This window comes from Lissotriton helveticus, chromosome 1_2 (genome assembly GCF_964261635.1).
Source record: "Lissotriton helveticus chromosome 1_2, aLisHel1.1, whole genome shotgun sequence".
In the NCBI taxonomy this organism is placed as follows: Eukaryota; Metazoa; Chordata; class Amphibia; order Caudata; family Salamandridae; genus Lissotriton; species Lissotriton helveticus.
This window is the reverse complement of record NC_136058.1, coordinates 90,422,523-90,438,207: the sequence shown is the minus strand read 5'-3', so window position 1 is coordinate 90,438,207 and position 15,685 is coordinate 90,422,523. Positions and strand designations below refer to the sequence as shown.

The window sequence follows — 15,685 nt, the reverse complement described above, 5'->3', positions numbered from 1 at the left end:
TTTGGGATCAGGTGGCTTGGGTGACTTCCACCTCATTGTGATAGCACGTTTCGCAAGTAACAGGGCTACATCAGTAAAACGTGTTGCTACGCTCCTCTTACGCGCTGCTGGGCCCAGCCCCAGGAGCGCATATTCCAGGGTGAGCGTTTGTATCAAGGCACCTGCTTCCGTGAGCGATTCATTAATAGTGGTCCAGTAATAAGGCTTCAATTTAAAAACAAATTCTAGACAACACTGGGGAAGTGTATATTATAGATGTGCCTCAAGAGAGGTTGCACTATATGAAACTAAGGCAAGTATGTTTTCAGAAAAAAAATCCATCCCCCAAATTTTGTTTGTGGACCTTCTGGAGGAGAGTGGGTGAAAATCTCACTTACTTTAGTGAATTTTGGTAGAGAAATGTTGGCTTAAGTTTCACACGCTTCCTCTGAGTGTAGTGAAAATTCTACCTGACTTACTATGATAATATCTTGTTCGAGAATATCGCCCTCCCCTAATCACCTGTGATCACTCATAAGAAGTACCAGGGATGGTGGCAGGACCATGGAAGGTGCAGACCAGTAGGTTTATGGCTAGATTAATTTAGTCTTCTTGGAGCAATTTGGGCTGGACCAGTCTAGAAACTTTCCGCAGAGAAGGCAGGTCTCATAGCGTAGTACCAAAGTTCCCAGGCCCCTGCTTCTCTACATGGTTTAGAAGACCACATCTGGGGAACATGACAGTGAATACCTTATGTTCTCACAGGAGCTAGTGCCTCACTTGAGAGCCTCATCCTGCCTACCTGCATGAATTCATAAGTATTTGTGATATTGCATTGTATCACACACATTAGACACCATTTACGGGATAAAATTGAGCTATCTTTTTTTGGGGCTCATATACATTTAGAACTGCACTACAATATGAGAACGTGGTCATAGTGGTAATTGTTTATTATGTAAATCAGCCAAGAATGTCATAATCATTAGATAACTAGGTGTAGTGAATTATATTCTCTCTCAAAGTTTGCTTTTTTACATGTTTTCATTTGCCACATGATGTATAAACGGTATTTACTTCTGGCCAGCACCTTTATAAATAGTGTGATAACACATGTGCTAGTGAATAAATATTTATATACATGCACTTTTTCTTTGCAGGAGGTCTAGCTGGAAGAAGCAGATCGGCTGCTACTAGTCCCACTGGGTCTGCACATAACACTCCAACTCATCAATCTAAGCCGCAACATTTGGATCCTTTTGCTGATCTGGGGACACTTGGTACAAACCTAACAGGTTATATAGAAAAACAAAGTGTCACATGAATATCTGGGGCATTGTGAAGAGAGCGGCATGAATGAGAGATTGTGACTCAAGAATAGTTAGTCCAGATGGAACATGATTTGCAGCATTGTGATTTTTGAATTTGATGGAGCTAGATATAATTAATAGGAAGATATAGAGGAAAATTTGAGGTGGTCAAATATGAAGCAAAAAGGGACAAAGTATCCAGATAAACCATGGGAAGCAATGAATAGTTAGGGACTGGGTGAAGGGCATCAATATGGCTATACATTTGGAGGTATATTTATGTTTTCAATGGGAATTTCGGATATTTTCTTAATACTTTCAATGTCTTATGAACAGAAGCCATAACTCAATATTAATTTATTATATACACAACAGCTCACTGAAATTGATCAGTAGTGGTAACCAGGCAAACCGCAACTCACAGCCCAAATACAGTCATCATGGACTCACCAATGATGTGACAGATGACACCACAAATGACATTGATGACATCACTGATAATATTGAAGTTATCTATGATATCACTATGGATATAGTATAATTTCGTTTTTTGGATATGTGCTATTATTAGGCTTGTGCAAAATTTGCATAATTTTCTTACACATAATTATGCAAAATTGCTGTAAAATTACTCCTAATTACGTGACTATGAAATCCTTTACTTTGAGCTCTTCAGTAAAAATGCGTCACTTTTTGGCACAAATATGCATTTAAACAAAAGAAGCATGTAAAACCTGCTTAACGTTTTTTGTGCATTTGCGAGAAACTTGCACCACAAATTGCATGTGTGCGCTAAAGTTTTTGCCACAAATAACATGTATTTATGCAAATTTAAAGTATTTACTGAGCAAGCACAATGTGAAATTCCCAAAATTATACAAAGTATGCCTGCGTAATTTACATTTTATGCAGGTCTAGTTGCTATCAAATGATTTTTTGTGGTAAAGTATGTCATTTGTCGGTATAATACATACTTTTTAATAACTCTTACCTATTCACAATAACAACTCACATTTGTGGAAGAGGTAGAAAATGTAACACAGATTGCTGCTAAAATATTCTGACAGTTAATTTAATAAGATGAGTGGGCCAGAAACAGCCTAATTAAAATGTTGCATTAAATGTGTGAAAAGTACTAGTGCCATGCAGTTTGAAGTAGTAGAAAGTCAGTTTGACTGAAAATAGAACGTATCACTTATTTTTGCAATTCAAAATGATGATTGGATTCAAAATGTAAGTTTAAATCGTAACTTCTACTTTTGTATTTTTAATAGGTGGTTCATCGTTTAGCAGTCGCCCCACCACACCAACTGGATTGGGTGGAGGATTTCCGCCTCTGAGCTCTCCCCAAAGACCTTCACCTCAGCCAGGAGGTGGAGGTTGGCAGCCGAGTACAGGCTTTTCTTGGCCACAATCCCAGCCAAAGCCCCAGCAGAATGCACCTCACTCTTCCCCACAGAATAGACCAAACTACAATGTTAGTTTTGCTGCCACGCCCGGTGGGCAGAATGATCATCGCAAAAGCACAACTAATCTTGGTAAGGAGCAGGCAATAATGTGCAAAAGTGGGGGATTTGTCCCTGAAATTACAGTTTTTCCAACAGAATGTTGTATTACTTAAATTGTGAATGTGTGGATGAGATATCAATTTGAGGCCAATATTGTGTAAGAATAATAAAAATAATATTAATAAGAGGAGGATAGGAAGAGGACTATTGGTGATTGCTCTTCAGTACATGCCAGCAAGACACATTCTATTCAGCACATGCCATGTAACACACTGAGCTATCTTGCTAGCATAGCTATTTCCTGCACATCATGTTTAAAAAATATATTTTTGGACACATTACTACAGATATACCAGAAGGACCACACTTTGTGAGGGCTAAAATTACATCTCCATGTTTTCTCAATTGTAGCCCACTTCTTTTTCATTGACCTAACACCAACAGATATAATTTGGTTGACACAGCTTGTGATTTTGCTCGCCTGGCAGTAAAGACTTGGAACCTTGACTAAAACTGTATTTATCCTATTGCAGATGATATTGGACTTATACCTAATTAATTTGAAAAAATGTGATAGAACACAACAATGATCATATATTCTATTGACTTTTTTTTAAGCAAGCATACTTTTGACTATCTGCCTTCATTCCATCAGAATATGTTCACCCAAACTATGTACAAAACATTAGGAACTTAAACGACTGAAGAGTGAAAACCTCTGGCTTGAGTAGATAGAAATTAAAAGTTAGAACAATCCACCTGGAATGGGAGAAAGGACTGTTTAACAAGTACTAAACACCCATGGAGAATTAGTGCCTGTAAAATTGCTGGGGGCATCAAAGACAAAGTGATGGATGGAATGCTTGAATTAATCGGAGCCCCTGGCATGCATTCGGTGCTGTATCCCAAATCCATGGTTTTTCACCTACCCTGCCACTTCAGTTTGGACCCAGCCATATGCAAATCAGTCTTTAAAGCACTGTACAATTGCTGTCAGAAAGAAATTGGGAATTATCTTGTAAAGATTCTTTCCTTTCGGAGACTCATTGATAGTGCAAGTCTATTCAATAACCATATTTGTGTATTTTGTCCTCCTATCTTCTCAGGCAGAAAGGGGTGTTAAATTTAGCACTTGTCGTGCCTTTTTTTCTTGGGGATTTCCCTCTCTACACCTAACAGTAATGTTGTAAGTTCCTTTTTTGTCGTTCCGCAATGTAACTTTGCACAGCCTCTTTAAATCATCGACTTGAGCACATGCGGTCAGAATACTGTACAGGGCTCTTGTGGGATGGGTATGATAGTTATTACGATATTTCACATGTCCTTTATCTGAGTAGATAACTTTACACCATTTATTGGAGGTCATACTACTCTTAGGAATCAAAATGATTTTGTTTGTCAAGCTCATGCTAGAGTTGGGCCAGAAAACCTGTGCTATCATATTTTGTGCTATTCTTGGTTTTTTATCAATTTTATTATAGAGTGCCTTTGGGAGAGGATCATTAGTAGGTGCCTCAACCAATTCTGTGCTGTTGACTTCAGCAGAATAGCCAATGGAGATCAGGTTGATGCTGGCTTTGACTCTGAAGGAATTCTTCTTCCCCTTCATAAATTCGGTACGAGAGTGGTGACACAAACAGGCATATACCTGGAGTTGTCAACATACCTGTCGTCCCTATACAGGAGGCACCTGGGTACTAATAAAAAGCAGATCACTAATGTCCTGCCTACAATTCCCATTCTGAAGCTCCAGGCGAGAACAGGGTGGAACTGGAAGCTGAGGTAACACGGGAGGATGTGCTCCCTGCCATCAAGGGCCTAGCAACATTAAAGACACCTGGAAGCAACGGTTTTCCCCCTGTATTCTACCAGACCAACATTGACATTCTTGCCGACCACCTCCTAGAGGTGTAGATGGAGGCTGGCACTAGTGCATGAGGACCAGTGTGGGTTCATCTGAGGGTGGAACACAATGATGAACCAATGGTGCCTCAGGCATGTGCTATACAATACAGGAAATGCCAACTGGAATTGGGCCCTCATGGCCTTAGACACAGATAAGACCTTTGATAGCCTCAGCTGGGTGTATATGTTTGAGGTTCTGACCAAGATGGGTTTTGGACTGCAATTCCTCAAGTGGAGGAGGCTCCTGTTCCATTGTGCCTACTGCGTGACTCAGTACCAGAAGGTTGCTCTTGCCACAGTGGTCTATTGAGTTAGGCATGAGACAGGGATGCTCCTTGACCCCGCTGCACTTCGCCCTCGTGGTAGAGCCTTTGGCTATGAGGCTGCGGCACACCCTGCACCCTTGGCATATGAGGGTGGTTGATATGACGCATGTAAATGGGTGACACGCTGGAGTACCTGGCCAGTCCAATAGAGTCTCTCTCAATTCTCTTTCAGAAATTGGCCACTTCAGAGAAGTGTCTGGTCTGAGGGTGAACAGACAGAAGATGGTACTGTCTACCTGTGCAGCCTTGACTGGCACCCCCAAAGAGGTGCTGCTACTGATGGGGATCACCTGAGAACGCAGCGCTTTCCGCTACCTTGGTATCTGGGTGATGAATGACATGCCCCAGTACCACCGGCACAACATAGAAAGGGAAGTGAGGGAACTATGCGCCTCTGTTGACTTTTGGAATATGCCTCTACTCTCCATAATCGGGCAGGTTGCCCTGGCCAAAATGGTTCTGTTGCCCTAATGCCTCTATGTTTTCCAAAATATGTTACAACCAATCTTCTGCTCGATATTCCGGGACCTCGACAAACTCTGAATATCCCTAGTATGGGCTGGAGGGCGATATAGGGCCAGACAGGAGATATTGAAACTGAGCAAAGTGGAGGGGGGATTGGCCTCCCAGAACTAGAACTTTACTATATGGCATCACAACTGCAGCATGCTGTGCAATGGTATCAACAGAGCCTAGCTGGGGAATGCTACTCCTGAGGGTCTTGGCGGAGTTGAAGGTGCTCCCTTATATGTCTTATTAGAAGCCGACAACCAGCCAGTGTGTCGGAGGTGGTGTTACTGACTGCGGCAGTGTGTGAGACATGATGATTTGCCGGGCCCTTCGCTGTCAACCATTTGGCAGATTCCTCCCACAGGACTGGCTGCAGTCATTTCGACAGATCTTGCAAGTAATGAATGTGGGACTGGACGGCTGGGGCCTGCCTTCAGTTGGAGGACCTTGAGCCTGCAGACACGTACATTACATTCAGCTGGGCAGTTCCTACAGCTGGCACGCACTGCCAGGGAGAGCTGGACGGTCTTCACGAGGGCATCACCGGTGTCCCAGGCCCTGGAGATAATATTGGAGGGTGGACAGGGGAGACAATTGAAAGATAGATCAGTGGTTCCCAAACTTTCGACTTCTGAGGACCCCCATTGAGTCACTACTGGAACCCGGAGTCCCCCAAACAATTTGTGCTATTTAAATGTCAAACAGTAATTTGCATAAAATACACAAATGTGCACACCAAACAAATACTTGAATTCATAAAGATGTATTATTTTATATTGAACACGTTTTAATGGAGAGATTGATTCTGCATCTCGATGACTAACTTTTCAATGTTTGGTTTTGTTTTGCGGTACGAGGCTCCGGCCGGGCCAGACTGGAAACCCAAAGCAGCTCTGGCAAATGTTGTCAGACCAGTCTCTGTACAGTGCACACCTAGTGTAGCAAGTGAGCTCTCCTCCCAGAAAATTAGGGAAACAATGGTGCATTCTACAACACATTTGTCATTATATATTGAATTGTATTATCTTTTAAAGCATAGTAAATTATGGCCTTACGGTGCACCAGGATACAACAATTTTTGTTGGGGCTCTTCAATGATTCCCTCACTATCACCCTTCAACAGTGCCTCTTATCTCTCCATAGCCCCTCTGTCACATGTATTTCATTTATTTTAAAGCACCTCTCATACCAGTGTAGGGTGTCAGAGCACTTTACATCACACACGTACAGAGACAATGAATCATACGTGTGTAAATCAGTGTCTAGAAAATGTTACATAAGGCAAACGGGACTACAAGGTGTAGGATTCACATGTCATCCATACTGGTAGGCATTTTTAAGAGTGCTTGGTATGAAGGAGCACAAACTCAAGATTCAGAGAACATAACACAGGCGTTTTCATTGACTAATAAGAAGAATTTATTTCTACCCAAACAAACCTTTTTTTAGCAGCATCAGGATAATGAAAGACTAGGAAAAGAACAAAACTTACTAACTTGTACCATGCAGTTTGCATGCAGCTCTTTGATTGCAGTTAATAGCTCACTGTGCTAGATTATGATTATAACTTATGAACAGCCCAGTAACAGCAGAATCTCTGTGACAAAAGCAGTAACCCACTGAGCGCTGCACATAAAATATTGTTTTTTTAAATGTATGGTACACGTTCTTTGCTGCAGGCATATTAACCCTCTGCAGTACCTTAGATGAGTAAAAGCTGCCACTGGACAGTTACATTAATCACCGGAGTTATCTTGAGACTTTTATTGTTGCTCAAAAGCTGCTGAATATAGGAGGAACATTGCAGGGCCCTTAAAACTGCTGCCCCCCCCTGGGAATGTGTCACATACCTACTAGGAGGTCTAGGAGGTCCGTGAGCCATAGTTTGGGAATCACTGAGTTAGATTATATCAGGCGCTGGAAGCTGACCAGCCAACACCATATTTTAAGGCACGATCAGCATTGGATACCAACCTGGAAACCTTGCTCACAGCTGCAGAATGGACACTGGCCTGTGCGCAGTTTCAGGAGGTTGCAGGTAATGTCAAGTTCAAACTCATGCACTTTCACTTCCTCCACCGGACATACATGACCCCCGCTAGAAGGCCCTCGGAGTGCCCCAGTATTCTGTACCCTGGACATGTAGGATGTTACGGATGTACTGGGAGGACATGGCTGAGAAACTGAAGGGGCGACGTTTGTGGACATCTAGCTCATGATCAAACATTGCATACTGGGCTTTATCAGCCAGACCCAAGAACAGAGTGATGCAATATTAATTCGCAAAACTGGGCATCCTACTGGGCAGCAGACCTGTGGTGATTCGCTGGGTGGCCAGTGCCTGACCCACAGTGGACAAATGGCAGAAGGACATGCAGGAATGTGCGCTAGTGGAAGAGATCTACCTTAAGCAGGTTTGCACGGATGACAGGGTAGAGGAAGACCTCGGGGACTGGGCGGAAATGGTCCGACAATTAATAGGGGACAAGGACCCGGCCGCTGGCGAGTGCTCTCAGATGAACTGGATGGACGTCTTTATGGAAGCGACTGCACCCACTTAATACAGGAACTCATAAAAAAGGCAACTAAGGTGCGAGAGAGTGCAGCTGAGAAGGTCTCTTGTGGGTAATTACACTTGTAGTGAGCTAAATCATGGTGTGCTTGTGATGTTGTTGTTTACTGAAGCTTTCTGTTATAAGTCGTTACTGCATGATGGACATGATGTGCATATGTATGAGCTGCTCAACTTGGGGACTGACACAGACCAGCAGTACTGGATGTGCTAGCATGCTATTGTATAACTAGATCCTTCTATTACCATATTACAGGTTACTGTAATAATGATGAATATGTCTCTGAACTTTGAAACCTCAATAAAAACAAAGTTTAACAAAAATGTGTTTGTTAATGATAAAAGGTATATACAGAAAATATTCAAATATATTTATAAAACTTTTCTGATTTTGAAGATTCAGCACATAAAGGGACTTCTGACAATTTTGAAGACCTACTGTCCAGTCAAGGCTTCAGTGCACACAAAGACAGAAAAGGTCCCAGAACGATAGCTGAAATGAGAAAAGAGGAAATGGCAAAAGACATGGATCCTGAAAAGTTAAAAGTAAGTGATCTATTTTCTGAAGATGAAACAGTACAGTACAACTATGATAATGTACTAAGTAGACATTCAAAGAAGACAGTCCACAATAGTAGTCATACATATGGGTTTCATGTAGAGGTTCTTATTCTAATAACCTTATGTATTACTTGCCTCATTCAGACATGTTGAGATGTTGCTTTCTCTGACAGTGGAGACAATGCCAGCTCTCCCACTGTGGGCACCCACAGAGCAGGGCACCTGCCAAAGTATACCAATAATCCCAGGAGGCCCTTCTTATTTAGGGTTGGGCTTCCCATGCCATTTCTACTATGTTTTTCTTGCCTGGGACAGCCATGCAAACAGGAAGATACTTAATCATGTACCCTGTGTGCTGGTAGAAACCCCCACACACATTCTAAAGACAAACCTCTGCTTTGGTGGTTTGTGTTTTTTGTAAAACTTAAAGATGTGGCACATTTCATCATAAAGCCATGGCATGACCGACTGGGAAGAGCGTTTTTGCTGAAAGTGTGACTAACTTGTCAAAGTAAGCTCTTTTGGTAAAGAAGGGCCCCCACTTCAACAGGAAATCCAACATGGGTCTGACAGGCACCTGCATATCACAGACCATGCCTCCAATGCCACAGTAGTTTGGGGCTGGCCCACCTAACCTAGATAAGGGGAAGGCACAAGAGACACTCGCTGATTACTGTACATACCTACTACAATACAGTTTGTGCCAGGAAAGTCACAAAAATAAACCGGTGCTGTCAAAACCAGAAAGTCTTCAACCTTCTACCAAAATGCTCCTTGTAGTGGTCGTATGATCTCCATTGTGGTCTCTTTCACATTGCCCACACATTATTATTTAGTGTTCTCTAAATAACTTACCTGTCCAGAATAATATACCTCAGTAAGCCTGGTTCTGCCCAACTAACGGATGCTCCTGTCCCCAAAATGATCTTATTGTCAACAAGCATTTACAAAGCAATGTTCTCGGCATTATTAAAGGTAGAGCTATTGGCATTGTTCATGACATTTTTTTTTTTTAAACATAAATAAATGGTATTGTCATTTACAATGGCAATAGGTGAGCATTAGAGAGTAGTAGAGAGTATTCGCGGACACTGAGCCACACACAGACAGAGCCGCACACACACACACAGACAGAGCCGCACACACACACATACACACAGAGCCACACACACACACACAGACAGAGCCACGCACACACACACAGACAGAGCCACGCACACACACACAGACAGAGCCATCTGTGTGTGTGTGTGGCTCTGTCTGTGTGTGTGTGTGTGGCTCTGTGTCTGGGAATACTCTTTACTACTGTCTAATGCTCACCTATTGCCATTGTAAATGACAATACCATTTATTTATGTTTAAAAAAAAAAAGAAAATGAAAAATATCGAGCAATGCCAATAGCTCTACCTTTAATAATGCCGAGACCATTGCATTGTAAATGCTTGTTGCTTTTTCAATGCGTGCTGCATTTTGCAGCACACATAGAAAGAGCAAAATGCCATTAATGATTGGTTATGTGCAGGAATGTGCAGGAAGGCTGATGAGGGGTGAAACCCCGAAGCCGGCCCTAAGATGCTTGTTTCTTGTCCAGGGAAGACCTGGCTTGGCAGTTTGGGCTGGACTGTTCCCATGAGGCACAGGATAAAGACTGATTTGCATATGGCCAGGTCTGAACTGGGGTGGCATGGTGAGCAAAAGAATGATGGATTTAACCCAGATCTCTTGACAGGGGGTGAATGTTTTGATTTATTCTGCATTCAGTCCATTAATTGTGTGTCTTTTGCTACCTCACCCTAAGTGTGCCGGTTATGCCCAAATGTGGGTCCCGGCTCACTGTACCACTGGATTCAAGTTATCCTGGCTGATGAGGGGTGAAACCCTGAAACCGGTCCAAGGATGCTTGTTTCTGGTCCATGAAGGACCGGTTATACACTAGTCACTTTGTGTCAACTCAGTTTTGTGTCATTGCTATGCCTTTTAATCAGTGTTGTATCCAAAACACTCACAAAGAAGAAGCATGTTACATAAACTTAACAATTTACCCTCGTTCCGCAGGCTAGTGCTCAGACAGCTGCCAATTGCACTACCAGTCGTAAAAAAAAATTACTGAACCCACAACCTACAGATTACCTTAAACACCACATTCAAACTAAGGATTGTGAAATCTTCCTCGTCAACATCCCTCCAGGATCTAGTGCAGATTATGCCAAGGCATCGATACCTGGCAAGCCTAGGACAGACAGATCACTGCCAGCTTTTCAGAATATCATTTACAATGAGCCTCTGTGGAACCCATTTACTTAATTAATGGTCAACCTGCAAGGATGGCATGGAGCCGATCTTTCTGGACCTACATTGAATACACTTGCTCTAGGCTATTGCCAATGCACACAACACTCACTATATTACAAAGGGTAGAGAGGATAACAAAAGATCTAGTCTGGCACTCCAGAATTTAACTATTTAATATAATGTGCAGTCCTTTCTGTGTGATTCCAGAAGCACAAATTGCACTGCCTTTGACCAGATGATAACCCAACCCATAAAGGTACCTATGCACTCAGCACTTGATGCATTTCAGCCCCAGGGTCTATTTTTCCCAAACCAAACCACCTCTAAGATGTTACATAAAAACGAAACATTTGTAATCTTGCCTAAGTGGCCTCTGTGACATTGTCTCGTCCAAGAACACAAAATATCTGCCTCAGCTAAACAGAGCTATGGCAAAAATAAACATGCTAGGCAGGAAGGAAATCGAATTCTGTTGCTCTGGAAAAACCCGATGCCAAACAATACATTTAGTCATTAGCCATGAGTTTTTCTCAGAAAAACAGTAAATTGATTAACAAAAACGACCGAGGTCGATTTTTCCCAAAATCCGATTTCAAAGTAATCTGAATTCATCCGTGTTGCCGCCAAGAGAAGCTGATGTGCTGAGACGCTGGGTGCATCTGGTCAAAATATATTCCGTTTATTAAGAAGACAAAAATCAAAGCAAAAAAATTATCGGGCTAGGAGGAGGTCTGTGGTGAGCAAAGCCTGGTGAAATCGAAGATATAAGAAAATGCATGCATACCATGGAAACAAACACGCATGCACACCATTAAAGCAGACGAGCAGGGGGCGTAGTTTGGTCAGTAAAATGGGGGGGGTTGGAGGGCTTCAGATTTCCCAACAACCATGTGGGTTAAAATATAGTCATTATACGAGAAGCAGGACAGGAGGGGGGCCTAAAGGAGCAGCAGGAAGGGAGAGGAGAGTGGAATGTGAGTGTACTTGTAACTCAACTTTATACAAAATAACCCAATTTTAAGACATTTAAAACGGAGTCAAGCGTACCTGTTTTAGTCTGCATGTGTTTGTAGAAATCTCATGTGAAATCCTACGAACACCTCACCATACCCGACTTAAAGCACTTGTACGCAATTATTTACAGCAGAATAAATTTTCCAGCGGGTGCTACCACCCCAAACACCCATCCTGAACCTACGCCCCTGCGCAAGATAGAGAGGTAATGATGTCTGAGAAAGAAGTGCACAGGTAACCAGCTGTAAACTGCTCAGCCCTGTGATGTCAAACACCACCATTTGGAAGAAAAATACTTCAATAACCACAGCATTTGAATGGCATGTGGTACAATCACATTCAATGTATTGGTTTGGTTTAGAGCGGTCTCTGCACATCTCCTCTATCAACTTGAAGACTCTGAAAAATGTTAAACAATTACACAATAAAACAAGCACCTACCTCTCAGTGCCCTCACTGCGTTGCGAAACTTCTCGATGCCGGCTAGGAAGAGAGCAGTGATCGGCGCGCGGCGGGGACGCTGGCGCCGTCAGCGTGCGCGCGACCTAATCCGCGCGTGGCCAGCACTTGTCGCTCCCTCTCCTATTAGGAATGCTGGGCGCGTGCCCAGCTCTTGTCTCCTTTTGGCGGCTTTGGCGGCTGACATGATTACAATAGTTCTCTGCAGAGAACGCGCTTCGCGCGTCTCTAGGCCGAGACCTAAAAAGGACTGTCAATTTCTGAAAGGTATGAGAATAGCACTCGTCACTACTACCCCTATCGTCCTCTGTCCCAAAACTGAAGCTCTATTTGTCACCAGCCAACCACTATTTACTACATGAATTACTTGTTGCATTGGTTTTAATGGCCTTTACAATAGACAACAATGTTTAACTGTACAACCTATCTATTAAACAATTACACAGTAATAAAACAAATGTTCAACTACATGTTTCTATGTGTCCGGCATGGAAATGAAAGTGGATGTATGTGACCATGTGACATGATAATTTACCAGGGGCGGCTCCTCCGTCATGGTTTAGGAGCGCTGCCTTCCTGCTAAAAGAGGAAAAATCTAATAATGATAAAAGCATTATATTCTCATTTTATTTTTGCCTAACCGCTGACGACACAAGTCTTAAGCTGGGTGGGTGGGCTCAGGCCGTCATGTTCGAGAGGCATGGCAGATGGAGTGGTTAGAATTTTTAAGGGTGCATGTATGTTTGGCGACTGTCCTAGGCCAGACAAACACACTTGCGCACTTAAGTTCCTTCTACCCGGCAGGGTTGTACAGCCAGGTTGGAAAACACTCTAGGCTCCAATGCCCTGTCTGAGCGGCAAACGAAGCTGCTCAGCAGCCAAATCCCAGCACGTCTTTCATGCTGGGAATACTATTATTCCCAGCTTGAGAGAAGCACTGGGATTTTGCATCTAGGATCCTGCGCAGTCAGAGTCTTCCCCCCAGCCCCCACCCAACTACTAAACACTAATATCAGCCACTGTTGTAATCTACACATGGTGGTGCACAGAGTTCACTGTGGGGACACCGTACAGAAGTTAGTAGATGTGTTTTGAAATTGAACAGAAGTTTTGAACAAGTAGACTACAATGCAAGAAACCTTGGGGACAGTGTAGGCCATAGCTTTAACCTTAATTGGTATCCATTCATTGTGTGTCTTCACAGGCAGAAGCAGTGCAGCTTTTCTCTATGACACTCACAGTATGGCTTTGGAAATGTTGTTAGATGTCATAGTGGTTATAGTGTGTTCATGAGGGGGAAACCTGCTGCACAGTCCGGGATTTTGGATGAGAGCTGGAGTGATTTTGCCAATACAGTTTTTGGCAAATTGTGCACATTGGATCTGATGTGTGTTAATTGTTAATTGTGTTGATTTGTGATGTGATGCTGCATTGGTGAGGGTAACTATTGCAGTGTTTATGTATGAGCATGTTTCACAATCTCACAGAAATGTGACTTGTAATACACAAATTTCACACTGGGAATGCCTTGATTTCACAATGTTTATTTGTATATAATCATTACAATGTACTGTTACATGAGTGTCTTAGCAAAAATTGGATGGACACATAAGTCCTCCTGTTGTTTTTTGGCCACTATACATCGATGAGTGTGGAAAAGGCTAAGCTAACCTGCATCCAAGCAGAAGTGGTGGAATGTGCATTTCTTTGACATATTACACATCCATGGGGTTCTACGTTCAATTCATGACATACTGGTGTCTAGTGGCTAAACCAACATCCACCATTGTGCATATGTCCTCTTGTAGTCCGCACATAATGTTATGCTTCGAGTAACAAATTCAATATTCATTGTCATAGTATCTGTGGTATTGCCTCTTACAAGGTCTGCTACAGATTGCTGGACAACATCATATTGTAAATGGTAATAAACCCTGTGCATGTGTATAATTTGTTTGTGGTATCCTAGGGTGGCACACTACTTGCACTCTGTCACCTGGTCCCTGAACATTCAATGTATGTAATTATGTTGTGGTTTACATTGTTATTGGCTAGGAAGGGGTAGCACATTGTCCATGGTTGACATTTTTGACATTAGAAAAATCAATTATGTACTTTGTAGTAGCCTACCTTGTTTCATACCTATTAGAACTTGCTATGTTATGCAGACATATTTCCCATTACAATGTAGACATGAAATGGGCATGTGCTCCACCATATCATCATGATAGATGACAGTCCTTCATCTCGTTACGCTGTTTAATGTGGCCCACACAGGCTTAGTCAGTGTCAACATGTGCAACTTGTTAACTATATGTTGTACTTTTGCCATTTTCTATTTGGAAAGAAATGCAGCCACAGCAACAATGTATGCACAGTGGAATTCAACACAAGACCAATTTGCTGATGTATTCCTACTTGATTGAGTGCATTGTGGTCTGTCATGTGTTTGAGATGTACTTACCAACAAGCAGGCCATTCCCATAGGTCCCATCCTGGATGGCAGATTGCTGGAAGATGTAGGAGTCCTGCACACTGCCAGTGTACTTTTCAAATACATTTATGAATACGCCCAGATGGTCCACGATTGCCTTCACATTCCTTGTATAGGTGTGCTTCCTGTTACAGTATACTGCAGAAGGCACACGTTGTACATGTGTGCAGTCCATTGCCCCCAACACATGCAGAAACCATCAATTGCTTAAAAGCCTTGCTTGTTGTCCTGTTGTTCTTGTGCAGTTTGGGGAAAGTAGAGGTATTGTGGCGTGAGGCTTCTGGTGCCATCCAGGACGGTGGGGAGGGACCTGGAGAAGGATGCCTTGGATTCTTCTGCCACTCTGGCAGTGGGGGTTGGAAAGTTCCAGATGCCAGCATGAGGAGGACAGCAAGTAACTTGTCATGCGGAGGGATGTTGGTGCAGCGCTGGGATGTGGGCTCCAGCCTTTCAGCAATCTTGTTCAGGAGGCGGACAATGGACCCCCTCTTGAGTCCTGTAATGAGCTATGACCTCCTATTGGCTGAGGTCTATGAGGATGATACTCTGAGGGTATGCCGACTCCCTTCTCCAGTGTTACCTCTGTGGTGGTGGTGGTAGTTGTGGTCTCCTTGGTGCTCCTAGTTGCAATAGCAGAAGATCCATGGCGTAGTTGAGCTTTCCAAGGATGTTTTGGGTCTGTTCTAATTTTATTCAAGTGACCCAGCATCATTTTTAAGACCAGATACTTCCTAGCGGTAGAAGTTTGCCGCTA

General features: G+C 42.9%; 1 protein-coding gene across 6 annotated transcripts in view; it reads left to right on the top strand.

Moving 5' to 3' along the window:
* The window catches only part of DNAJC6 (DnaJ heat shock protein family (Hsp40) member C6), a 417,360-nt gene that overhangs the window by 358,517 nt on the left and 43,158 nt on the right, over positions 1-15,685 (top strand). For 4 of the 6 annotated variants that reach the window (XM_078669025.1, XM_078669033.1, XM_078669009.1 and 1 more), the window contains 3 exons: positions 1,140-1,274; positions 2,564-2,827; positions 8,508-8,656. In XM_078669025.1, the coding sequence (XP_078525151.1) occupies positions 1,140-1,274; positions 2,564-2,827; positions 8,508-8,656 (548 nt within the window). The remainder of the gene's footprint in view (positions 1-1,139; positions 1,275-2,563; positions 2,828-8,507; positions 8,657-15,685) is intronic. The other 2 variants (XM_078669042.1, XM_078669017.1) reach the window with 1 other exon arrangement.